This window comes from Miniopterus natalensis, chromosome 2 (genome assembly GCF_054644295.1).
Source record: "Miniopterus natalensis isolate mMinNat1 chromosome 2, mMinNat1.hap1, whole genome shotgun sequence".
Taxonomy (NCBI): domain Eukaryota; kingdom Metazoa; phylum Chordata; class Mammalia; order Chiroptera; family Miniopteridae; genus Miniopterus; species Miniopterus natalensis.
In genome coordinates this window covers 95527839-95541361 of record NC_142082.1, presented here as the reverse complement: position 1 = coordinate 95541361, position 13523 = coordinate 95527839, and the positions used below count along the sequence as shown (strand labels likewise).

General features: G+C 39.4%; 1 protein-coding gene across 3 annotated transcripts in view; it reads right to left on the bottom strand.

Moving 5' to 3' along the window:
• Nucleotides 1-2123: 2123 nt before the first annotated feature.
• XPO4 (exportin 4) overlaps nt 2124-13523 on the bottom strand; it is a 103536-nt gene continuing 92136 nt past the window's right edge. For all 3 annotated transcript variants that reach the window (XM_016203540.2, XM_016203541.2, XM_016203542.2), the window contains 5 exons: nt 13404-13522; nt 11766-11896; nt 11070-11187; nt 10571-10663; nt 2124-7778 (listed from right to left, as the gene is read on the bottom strand). In XM_016203540.2, coding sequence (XP_016059026.1) covers nt 7581-7778; nt 10571-10663; nt 11070-11187; nt 11766-11896; nt 13404-13522 — 659 coding nt within the window. In that variant the 3' untranslated portion in view covers nt 2124-7580. The remainder of the gene's footprint in view (nt 7779-10570; nt 10664-11069; nt 11188-11765; nt 11897-13403; nt 13523) is intronic.

Below are 13523 nucleotides of genomic sequence, written 5' to 3'. Positions count from 1 at the left end.
TGCTTACTGCTCAGACAGCCTGCTCACAGTAATACATGAAGATTAAAATTTTCCTGGTGAGCTCTGCCAGCTTAGCTCAGTGGTTAAAGCACTGGCCTGTGGAATGAAGGGTCTCTGGTTCCACTCCAGTCAAGGGCATGTACCTGGGTTGCAGGCTTGCATGATTGAGGTGCATGCAGGAGGCAACCAATCGGTGTCGATATTTCTCCCCCCACCCTCTCTGAAAAAGCAATGGACAAAATATCCTCTGGTGAGGATAAAAAAAATTTTCCTGGTTTGTAATTTAATAGTTTTTGCAAATCATAAAAAATTTAAGATATCAAAGGCAATTTGATTCTCATTGAAGGGAAAATCACTTGTTAGGTTGAACTGGACTTGAAAAGATGCTTTCGAATCTAATTCAGGAATTATTCCTTTGTGTATTCAGAAGTGATTTTTGTTCACCTTGCTACTCTTCAGAAATGGTGCATAAAAGAAATGGAGATTACTCTGTTAAGATCTGTTAAGATCTCTTAAGATAAAGATGACCCTAGACTCAATTTTCCTTTTTAAAAAATAAGTACTAATTCTCTATCATTACAAGAACAGATTCAGGTGTTTTTCTTCAATTCTTCAAGTGCTTTATTACCAAATTACTAAAATTAACGTAAGCATGTTGCAAAGGGTGCTCCGGTATTCTAGTCCCATTGATGCTTTAAGAGACTATTAAATAAGCTGAGGAAATCTGATTGAGCTCTTCTAGAGCAGTGTAGTAAAGCCCTTAACTTCACACAAGAAAGAACCTTACTGAGTAATGTGCTAGAATTTAAACAGTATGCTGTCATTAGTACTGTATGGAATGCCCCAACAAAAGATTTTCTCATAAATTTCAAGTATGTCCTTTGCTTCCACTTAGTTTTAAAAGAAAGTAAAACTAAACTGCTATTTGAGATTACAAAGAATGCACACTGACCCAATCTGGGATCCCATGTTTATAAAACAAAGAAAATTATTCATAATCTTATCAACATTCCAAGGCATCATTTGTAAACCAGATGATATAAACCAACTGTATTTTTAGAGAGCATGATATTTTAAAGATGTCTTTTAAAAAACAATACCAGATTTTTATATTTGGGGCCTTTAAAATCACCTCTGGCTCTCTCAAATAACAGATGACTATTAGTCTGTGTCCCAGGTCCTGCCCTTAATAATTAAAGGGGGAAAAGGAAAACTCAATATGCTTCTGCTTAGTCCTCTTAAACCTAAATTTTCTATATCCACTCTTGGAGTAGGATCAAATCTCAATGTAACCTAAGAAATACCGTTATAAATCAATGAATATTCAAAGTAAAATCAAGTTTAAAATAAATATACTTTCAAAACGCATTTTCTTTCTTAAAAAAAATTAACTTTTCACTGCCTATGTTTAAGATTGAAGATTAGGTAAAGAGTGAAAGTCTGTCTGATACAGCAGAATGTTACTTTTCCACCTTCCCTGAAACGCCAAAAAAAGGACCCAAACCACTGAAACTACTTACTACAAATACGACCCAAATCCAATTATTTAATTAATAACTCTGAAATTGTACCTAAGACTGAGATGAGATAAAAATAAATACATTGAGCCCTGGCCAGTGTTGCTCAATAGTTAGAGCATCAGCCTGAGCACCAAAGGGTTACAGTTCGATTCCCATTCAAGGGCATGTACCTCAGTTGCAGGTTCAATCCCTGACCCCAGTCAGGGTGCGTGGGGGAGGCAACCAATCGATGTCTCTCTCTCACATCGATGTTTCTTTCCCTCTCTCTCTCCTTCCCCCTTCATCCCTCCCTTCTGCTCTCTCCAAAAAGCAATGGAAGAAAGATCCTCCCATGAGAATTTAAATAAATAAATTATAAATAAACCCTGAATATTACAGAACAGAAACAAAACTCTTTCTTTCTGAATCCTGAATATTCTATTAGGGTTGGGTATTCTCACAGAAGGTAAAGCAAATCTTTATCTATACAGATATATCATCTTTTTTATTTTAAATTATGACTGTATGTCCCCAGTGTCAATCATCCTATGCCTAGCACCATTTCAGTGTTTCATAAAATAGTCTAAATACCCATGAACAAATCACACACAGTCAAAACAAAAATGTAATAAAAATATTTAGTTAAAAGACACATATTAACTCCCATTTATGGATTTAAAAATACAAATAAAATTTTATCAATTTGATATTCAGCTTTTAACTGGCTCAATACATAGCCTTGATTTATTTCCTAAAATCGTATTGTAGCATCTTTTGAAAAATTAAATGCAACTTTATACCTTCATTAGTAATGTTAATAGAGGTAAATATTTAAACAGTATACTCGTCCCTGGGTCTCTCGAAAAAACTGAAAAGTCTTTTAAGTTTAAAATTTTAATATTTATAAATTTAAAAAATTTTACACGTGCTGAATGGTAGCAATGCTAACATTTTGTGACATAAACCACAAACTCACTGCATGGAGATTCTTTGTTCAGAGAGCCGAATCAACACCAATATTTGCAATCTGTCATAATATTGTGGTAGATTACACCACACCAGGAAGCCTAGGCTCAGAACACACTTGAGGTCAGATTCCTGTTAGGACATAGTACAGGTGCAGTATTTAATTTCAGGCTAAGAAAGATAGCTGTTAGTACATACCTGCAGCTCCTAATAGCTGAGGCCTAAGAGTATAGACTGAAAAGAAAACTTCTCCATTGCTAAGAAGGCTTGGGAACAGGTGAGGAGCAAACCCCAGGGGGTGAGGAGGACAAAGACATGTGCATGTGACCCTCAGGATGCCCATGTGCAAGCCACTCCTCCCTTCACCACTACCGTCTTAGAGTAGCTCAGTCTTCACAGACTTAGGGAGCTACAGGTCAGAACCAGATCACTCCACCAGTCTTCTAGAGTAGAACAGATACCCATTATTAAGCTTGTGTCTTTACCTGAACCAAATATATTCTTTGGCTAAATATGCCCTGGGTCCCCATTATAATCACTCAGACATACTTCATATCTTACATGTAAATTAAAATGTTTAAAGTTCAACTTGAACCATGGCACATCATATCAATTTGAGCTCAGCAATGTATCTAATTTGGACTTTTTTTTAATTTCAGAAAATCAGTGTTTTCAGAACATAGTTATATACCAAGTCAGAGGATATATCCACTTATATTTTAAAATCATTTAAAACATTATTATATCTTCAAATCCACCTGTTTTGTAGAAGAATTTATAGGAAGTTATGTTAAAAACTCATATCCAAACCAATTCCTTATTCTCTAGTTTAAAAAAACAACAAAACCCTAAGAAGTATTGAGGTTCCTGCTGCCTTAACACTTAATATTTTATTCAGGAACCAATAACGACAATTATCCATCAAAGACAGCTAACTTAGTAAGGTCTAATGACAACCACCAAAAAGACAGAGGTGGCAAACAGGAACAAGTAAAATTGTAATAGACAAAATAGTATTTTAAGGGTTTAATCAACATGGTCTACTAGGAATCTCAGACTTGAAAGCAACAGCTATTTCCCTTCAATACTTGAGGGGTTCATACAAGTATTAACAGAAATGGGAAATATGGTAAAATTACAAATATAGACTGGACCTTTTTTGTAAAAGAGAAAGTTCAGTCAAAGACAGTAAGGAGCCTGGCTGTCATAACTCAGTGGTTGAGCCTCAACCCATGAACCTGGAGGTCACAGTTCAATTCCTGGTCAGGGATGTCAATTGACGATTCTCTCTTATCATTGATGTTTCTATCTCTCTCTCCCTCTCCTTTCCTCTCTCTAAAATCAGTAAGAAAAAAAACATTAAAAAAAAAAAAAGGAGAGCCCTGTCTGGTGTTGCTCAGTGGTTAGAGCGTCAGCCCAATGACTGAAGGGTCTCGGGTTCGATTTCCAGTCAAGAGCACATGCCTCAGTCTCAATCCCCTGCCCTGGTCAGGGTATGTGTGGGAGGCAACCAATCAATGTGTCTCACATTGATGTTTCTCTCTCTCTTCCCCTCCCCTCCCTTCCACTTTCTCTTAAAAAAGCCATGGGAAAAAATATCCTCAGCTGAGGATTAACAACAACAACAACAACAACAAATAGTAAGGAGAGTGTTACTGGGGGAGGGTATTATAGAGATGCTGGGTTTTGAAATGAAAATTGTGAAAAATAGTAACCATCTCATTTGAACAGAATAATGTAATATAATTAAATACATGGCTTACAATGAAATAAGACTGTTCTTAAAATTAGTTTGAAAAAGATTGCAATTTTCTTTACATAAAATGTCACACTTTATACCAGATGAAAACTCAATGCAGTGATGTTAACATGCCATTGTCTTCCAACAAATTAAGACACAGCAAAAAACAAAGACCCAAATAACTGTGAAGAGGACACTGGGAAGTACTGTCAAGTAGTTTAGCTGCCCAGATAGCCACCCATCTAGAGGGACCATAAAAAAACACACAATACTTGTAACAGAGCTACAAGAGTATAGTGACAGGTGCTGTTACACGAATACCAATTGTGAAAGTAACAAAGTCTGTAGAGATTGTGCCTTGGGAAACAAATGGGCCCAGGAAAATAAAACCAAATAAAGAATGAACTGAAAACTAGAGGTTAAAGGTTACCATATATGAATAGAAATTTCATAGAACACAAAATTCTAAGAAAAATCAAATACTCAACAGTGTCCCCTTAACATGTATAAAAGGGAGGAGAAGGGGCACAGATAATGTTCTTGTTTTTAAAACTCTTTGGACAACAGTTTTAATAGTAAAAATCAATTTACTAAAGTTAAGTTAGTGTTCTTGACCCCCACTGGGAAAAGAACATTAAAACACACACCCCCCCAAATGAAAAGCCAATACAAGTAGCTAAAGACAAAACTGGACAAAATAAAACAAAAGGAAGACTCAAACTAAACAAATACCAGTCAGGAAAACATATATATAAACACCTGAAAAAAAAGCTGTGGTACATTTATACAATGGAATACTACATGACCATAAAAAAGTTTTTAGGAAAGAAAATATCACCTTTTGCAACAGTGTGGATGGACCTGGAGATTATCATGCTAAGTGAAATAAGCCAGTCATAGAAAGACAAATACCATATGATCTCACTTATATGTAGAATCTAATGAACAAAAATAAACTGACAAACAAAATAGAACCAGAGGCATAGATACATGGAAGAGACAGCTGTCAGAGAGGAGCGGGGAGAGGGAGACTGGTTAAAAGAAGGTGAAGGAGTTAGCCAAAGGACATATATGCATAACCCATAGACACAGACAACAGTGTGGTGATGGCCAGAGGAAAGGAGGCACGGGGGCTGGATGGAGGTGGGCAATAGTGGGGAGGGGGAATGGGGACATCTGTAATAGTGTCAACACTAAAAATAAAGTAAAATAACTCAAACTAAACAAATACCAATTAGGAAAACACATACACAAACACCTGAAAAGAGTCTAGCTGTTGCAGTTACGTGGCCTCCTCATTACCTGAAAAATGGTATTGGCTCTTTTTTCCTGTTTACCACTAATCACATTCTGGTGATACCTTAAGGCTTATTTGGTCCAATCTGAAATACATATTGTTTTCATTAAAAGTTGTCTAATAATACTGCAATATTATTGACAGCATCTGGGATAATTTAAAACATACATTTCCATCTAGATAAGTTATTAAATACAGATGCCTTTTTATTTCCCAAGGCATCCTTTTCCTACTCATCTTTATTTTTAAAAACTTGATTACAATTTTGTCATGGCCAGTGGACCTATCCAGTCAGTTGCCTGTCCCAGTCTCTTTGGCAAAGGGGTTACACTCATCACACACAGATAGGCATGGCTTACAATCACTGAGCAGGTATGCGGAGCTGGGAGACCACACACCAAGAACAAGGCAAAACAGAGGGTACTGGTACACATGACTTCATGTTTGTTAAGGGGAAATAAAGAAGAAATCTAAAAATGAACCCATGGTTCAAAGTATTTTTTAAAACACAATATGTGTATATCATGAAGAGTGACATTAGTTTTTTCCTAACCATTTTAAGATGCTTTTGCTTCCCCTCCACTGTTACTAGATGACAACTAATAGAAATGGTCCTCAAAGCTCTGGCTCCAGGCTCTTCATCAGCGTGTGTCTAAGTTAGCATACCAAGCTGGATATAACTTAGATGCTCCTGTTTTGGTTAACTGTAACTGTTAATAACAGTTACACAGTTTCACAAAGCATCATCATGAAGGACGCAATCCAGACAGTAATACCACATTCCAGGAACAGTTTAGCACAGAGGTATCAAGAGCATAGCAGGAAGCCCACCCTTTGAAGCAGTGTCGCTGTGCCCTATGACTTTGACATGGCAGTGGGCAGTTTCATATGCCTGCAGTTTATAAATTAGCTTTCAGTTCCATAATTTAAGGGGAGTATGGCAGCAGTACAAAATTTATCAAATTTATGTGACTCCTGTGAAATGAGGAAATACCCACTCTAGCATTACTGCCCCTAATGCCCCAATGTCTAAAGTCTGTAGGAATCAGTCACTCCCATTCTCAGAGTAGAGTACCATATCCATTGCTACAAAGCTGGATAGAAACATACTCAAAGAGTTAGACTACATATGGATGAGCCTTCATTTCACTCACAAACCCACATGAATACACCACCAAAAGGGTGCCAGGTTCAGAGCAGCTAACATCCTAACCAACTCTGAAGCATCAAAACAGCATTTCTTATTAAAACAAATCTATTGGGGGAGTTTTGTCCTTTCTTCTTAAAATTAAGGCAATGAAATGGCTACAGTTCCTAAAGTGTTTTTTTTTAATGGAACAAAAATATACATACTTTCCTCCTCAAGTTCAAGCATCAGAGTTTGACTAGAGGCCGGTACTCCACAAAACCTGTCACACCAGCCGATGTTACAAGGCCAGCAAGCACCACAGTACCTTCCCTCCTCCTGCCAAACTCAAACTGAATCACAGGGAGGAAAAGCGCCACAGAACAAAACCTCTTGAGTTTTCAGTATCTCTTGCACTGATTCAAAACTTTTGGGGTGGCAGAGGGGAGAAGTTTATTAAAATGAAAAATCCCAGAGCCCACAAACAGAATTCTGACTCTGAAAGCCTCCAGTAGGGTCTGGCTCCTCAGGTTGCAGGTGGTCAATGGACAATGTTTGAGAAACATCACCGAACATATCCACCTAATATTTTATAAAAAAAATTCTAAACTTTGGCTAGCCACCTAACGTCTGACAACGAGGGAAAAGGCACTGAACATGATTTCATGGTGCCCTTATCTGTTTGCACATATATAGAATTTCATTTTGAAGATGTTAAATCACCTTTCGAGACCTACAGAACACTTATGACCAACTGCGATAACACCAACAGCAGATGCTGATTTGAGGCTGAGCTCTCCTGTCTCACCACATCCGCTACATGTCAAATTGCCAAGGACTCCAAAACCCCAATGGCCAAGGAACTCAAGCGCAGGACAAGACTCAAGTCAACTTATAGCAATTCAGTGCACTTTGCAGAAAGGATCTAAATTAAGCATAGAGTTTTGTTCTTTATTTTACACAAAGGAGACCACCGACATTTGCCATAAATTCTTCCAAACTCTTTAGAAAAGCCATCTTCTGCTTCCGATCCAGCGTAGGTGGGGTGCTACTTGCAGTGAGCTTGTTGAAGGCATCTGCTAATCTCTGGTAAATAACTGGATCTTGTTGACTTGACAGTAATGTTTCAACCAATTCAGAGTACTCGGCCTATTGAAGAGATAAAGTGAATGTAAAAACACATCTTCCTCAAGCACCACACAAGCAGGTCACATCCGTTACCGAGCAGTGGGATTCTAAGAGGCAGGGTCTGCCAGCTCTTCTTCACAGTTAGCACACATTCTAGGTTCCATCCCAATCTTCCCCATTCACCTGTTATAACAACCCTATGAGACAAGTACTGTTTATATTCCTGTTTTATAGGTGGAAGTTCTTACAGTGAGATTACCTAACACATCCAAGATCATACGGCCTGTGAGCAAGAATCCAGGCTTTTTGACTCCAAAAGCCATGCAGTTACCTATTTTTGTTGTGTTGCCTCTTCTGTGTTTTCAAAGCACGTTACTCATGTTTGTTTTGCATTTTATACATAACCTAAGTCTGCAACCTTTGAACGTTTTCCCAGAGGTTTCTACAGACACCATGTCCACACAGTTCTGTGGAAAGCAGGTCACACAAATGAAGGTGAGAGGTGGCAATTAGGAAGAGGGTATTTCAGTCCTTTCTCAAAGTGGGAGTAGAACATTTGAATGTGCACATGCAGCTCAAATCAGCACTGTGATCAACGGCTCTGGGAGAAAGGGCAGGGAGAGGTTAAGAATTACAGGTATATTATGTGTGTGTATAGCTTTTATATTTTTAGTGTCCTCCATAATAGAGCCTTATACAGAGGAGTGGGTGCGGCATTAAAGGAAATGAAACCAGGACAGCTTTCCAAGATACGCGCTCTCTCTCTCTATTTAATCCTCACCCGAGGATATTTTTTCCACTGCTTTTCAGGGAGTGGAAGGGAGGGAGGGAGGAAGAGAGAGAGAGAGAGAGAAACATTGATGTGAGAGAGACACATCCACTGGTTGCCTCCTGCACAAGACCGGATGGGGGCCAGGGATCAAGCCTGCAACCAATATACATGCCCTTGGCAGGAATCAAACCCAGGACCCTTCAGTCTGCAGGCCAATGCCCTAACCACTGAGCCAAACCAGCCAGGGCTCTCTCTCTCTTTTTTAATCCTCACCCGAGGATATGTTTCTAGAGAGAGGGAGGAAGAGGGAGAAAAACATCAATCTGAGAGAGAAACATTGATCAGTTGCCTCTTGTATGCACACCAACCAGAGATCAGAGCCGCAACCTGGGTATGTGCCCTGACCAGGAATCAAATCCACAACCTTTTGGTGTATGGGATGACGTTCCAACCAAGTGAGCCGCCAGGCCAGTGCGATAAGCTCTCTTGGAAAAAAACTGGTTTGCCACTATTTTTCTTAGCTTCTTGGGATATCATGATGGACCAAAATGGTAAAACTGGATGTTAGTTACATTTGGAAAGGAACAGGGCACAGCACCCTACCCTACCCAGCCATGGAAACAGAGTGGCTGCCTTCACTGCCCCCTCCAAGGGGCAGGCCTGTTCACAGGGGAACAAGAATAAACTCAAACCACACCCCTGCTAATGTGAAATGACGGTGCCTTTGAGCCAGACCACAAGGACATCAGACTCACCAATCCCAAGCTCCTGCTCTCTGCTCTACAATGTATGAATATGTTTTTACAAAGGCAACCAGAATGTAATGGCTTACATATGTAGGGAAAAGGAGCCTATCTTCCTAGTAAGAACAGGAAGTCAAATGATAGAGGAAGGCCCCTGACTGCAATGGGCACCATCTTAGGAAGTGAACTCCCAAGTACCTGCACCTTGGGGCACAAACAGTACAGAAGCTGCCTGAAGGAGTTCTTCAAGTAGTATGACGACCACCTTGAAATCCTATCTTTCTAAAAAAGAAAATGAATGAAACCTTGAGTGCCAGTCACAGCAAATGTTACGGCCTCTACACTTTTTAAAAAAAGATTTTTTTATTGATTTTAGAGAGAGAGGAAGGGAGAGGGAGAGAGAAACATCAATGTGAAAGTGAAACATCCATCGGCTGCTTCTTGCATGCCCCCTACCAGGGATCGAGTCCACAACCAGGCATGTGCATCCTGACCAGGAACTGAACCAGCAACCTTTCAGTGCATGGGACAATGTTCCACCAACTAAGCCACACTGGCCAGGGCGGCCTCTACACTTTTAAAAAAAAAATCTTAGTTTCTCTAGCCAATCACTTGGTCATGCTGCGGGGAGCGGGGGAGGCGGGGGGCTAATTCTTTTCATATACTTGTTGGGCACTTACAATAAGGAAGGGACACAGGTGAGCCAGCACAACTTTTCTTCTGGTACATTAGCCCCACATCAGTGAGTGCTTCAGTCTTTAAGGACTCAAAGAAGAAAGGTGGGGGGGGGGGAGGGGGGGAGGGAGAAGGGGAGGGAGAGGGGGAGGGAGAGGGAGAGGGAGAAGGGGAGGGAGAAGGGGAGGGAAGGGCATTGTTTCCATCTTGTAGTAAGGAATAAACACTGTTGTTTCCCATGCTCTCTGAAGGCAGCTTCTTCTGGGTGCCATCTCATCCTGTTTTCCTTACAAAACTGAGCTCCTCAAGGACAGAAGTATACTTCCTTTATCCTCTCACATCTGATTCCAGGTTTCTAGCAGTTGTATAAGGATAAGCTTTAAGGCGAAGGATGGTTCATAACAGTGCAGAAGGGAAAATAAATGCTTATTAACTGACAAACAGCTTGTCTAATAAACAAAAAAAGTCAGAGCTAATGAGGAGGTGAAGAAGCAGGACCTCACTGCAACAAAACTGCAGCCCTGAGTCAGAGACTCCCTAAGATCTGGAGGGTTAACACCCATTGTGGGTCTGAACCATCCCCTTCTAAGAGGACCAGTGCCCTAAAGAGCCACAGCCCATACCTGGTGCAGGCACACCAATGTGTAGAACGCCTCACCGGCTGCTGTCGTCATCTCCGTGTTGTGCTTCTGCAGAACCAGCATATCAAAAACCAGCTGAAAGTGCACAAGAAAACTGCTAAATAAGACACACACACAAAAATCACAGTGTCCTCCAGCCCCTCCCTACTCCGAGAGAGAGAGAGTGATATGTGTTCTTAGTCATTAAATATATCTGAAAATTTTAAAAAATGGTTTTTTAAAAATCCAAGGATAAGATATAGATGTGACTACTTCCTGTGGTATAATTAAATTATCCAATTACCTGTTATATTTACATCAATTTTCAAGAACACAAAATAGAAGTGGAGAGTTACATGTACAGAAAATGGATCTCTAGAAAACACAGTGAACAGAAAGTGACTACTAAAGAAAGTAAGCACTTCTTGATTTGAAAGATTTACATGCACTGAGGGTACTTATCAAAGCAGGTGACCTCAAAGCTGTCACCCACGCACCTTACCTTCAGAAAGTGCCGTGTTGCTAGAAACAGTGGTGAGTCTGTCTCCTGAGCTTTTGCGCACTGCTCAGCCAGTGGTGTCAGGGCCTCCAGGCACAGCTGGCACACCTCCGAGCTCATTCTGATCATGAAGGTCAAAGAGCAAATTCAAGTGGACACACTTGAGGTATTAAAGACAAAAAATTACAGCTATTATCACATGGATTGTATTTCTAGAAATGAATGCAGGTAAGCAAGTATATCCTGTGCAACGTGTCTTTACTGAGCTAAGTGAGAAAAGACTCCCAAGGTTTTGAGAGATGATCCACAAGTGTTTGGTGTTTGGGGTCTGGGAGTAGAGACTTCCAGCATGTTTCTGACTGTGAGGCACACACTGATAAAAGCCCTGTTATTATCAGATCAGACACTCAGCAACAGTATGTGACATTACAAATTTGGGCACTTAATAAAAAAGTGATTTGAGGACCAGGGACCAAAATGCCTCTGGGATCTGTGAAATGAGAAAAAAAATGAGACAAACTAACACCACCACCACCAAAACAAACCCAGAATTAAGGCAGTTAACAGAGATGGTGGCTTTTTAAAGAAATAAAACTGAAATACAAAAGAAAAAAGAAAAATACAAATTTTAAAAACTTTTCTTCAGGTAAGATCTTTTCTCCATGTGACAAGTGATAATGATGCTTATTTAAAGGATATGAAGTCATTCCCAGTTCTAGAGAGCACATCAAACTTTTAAAAAGGTCTTCAGGAAGCTGTGGTATTTTTTCAGGAAAAATCTCACAGATAAATGTGATTAATTTGTAGTACTGATTACAAAGGGTTGGAAACTGAAAAAGAAAAATTAAATATTTAGATGCTTAATGTTATCTTTATTTTCATTAATACAAAAAAGTAACATAATAACAGGCAACTTTCTAAGTATAATGATTTTTTTTTAATTTTAGAACAAGAAAAGAAGGGGGGGAGAGGGTGGAGTCGGGGAGAGAGAAACATCGATTTGTTGTTCCACTTATTTATGCATTCATTGGCTGATTCTTGTATGTGCCCAGATTAAACCCGCAACCTTGGAGTATCAGGACGATATTCTAACCAACTGAGCTACCAGGACAGGGCCTAATGATTTTTTCGAAACAAATATAAGATACAGAAAACACAGACTTAATTAAATGTAAAAATAAGTTACAATAAAGGGAATATTTTAGTAACTGATATGATGGCAATACATAATAGAAACAATTATTTTCTGAATAATTAATAAAAGCTACAGCCAATTCCAGATAGTATTAACCTTAAAAAGTAAACAAAATAGCCAAATCTCAAATAACTAAATGACCTGTAAATAAAACCCTTATACGAATGTGTTTATTTGCATTTAAGTATGTTGGAAAAACACAAGAAGGTAATACCAATGGTTAAGATTATATGTAGAATAGCCCTTCACACTACCAAAATTCATTGCCTGCTAGGACAGCCCTGGTAGAGTAATTAATAGTTTAACCTCACTTAAGAGAATACACATCTGAATGTTTAATGTTCTGTTTTATAAAAAAATAAATAACCCCAAAAGCAATCACCACATAGAGTTGACTAAACTTCCCCAACTTACCACTCGTGCACAAACACCTCGCTCACGGTCATTGCAACCCTTTCCAACAGACATCGGTTATGAGAGAAGGGCTGGGCTGGCAATCTATGGCCTTCTTACTCTGATACACTCTTCCTCCCCCTCCCACTGTCTGTGCACGTGTGCACAGGGGAACACGCCTCCCTCCTCCTCTCCATCCATGTCCTTGTCCTCACCCTCAGAATCCTATGACAACTCATGAAAAGAGCTCAGTGGTGAAACCAAGGCACAACATAGTCAGAAGGTACAAAATTTAAAACTGTATGAGTCTTGGTTTCTTACCATCCTATTTCTACATGGAGTAACTTGTAAATTCCTTCTGCTCTTCAACCCCTCAACCTGAGAATAATGTTCAACAAGTACCAGAGGAATGTGTACACTGGAAAATCTAACTTAACTTTAGTTGCTTAATGACAAATGAGGGGATGAAAACTGCTAACATTAGAATGCAGTTTCTAAAAGACCCACTTTTTCTGTCAGTAACCTATCTCGAATGCAGAACTCTGAGGCAGGAGTGAGGGCCTGTGTTCTGAGCTGTAGACATGAGTGTGAATAACTAACAGGAACTCAAACATTTGATTTTCACGTGTACTTAGCAGACAAATAGGTATTCACATCCCTTAGTTAAATCAGAGGCATATTCTTGTCTAAAATATCTTGAAACTTCAAGCATACACATTTTAATGTTCACATTCATTTCCTTCAATTACCTTCAAAAGATCTTGTGACATCAAGGGCAGAATTAGGTTGACTCCATATAAAACCACATCCGCGGCTGACACAGACCTGCTTGCTGCTTGCCCTGGGTCATGTCCCCTAAACACTTCATC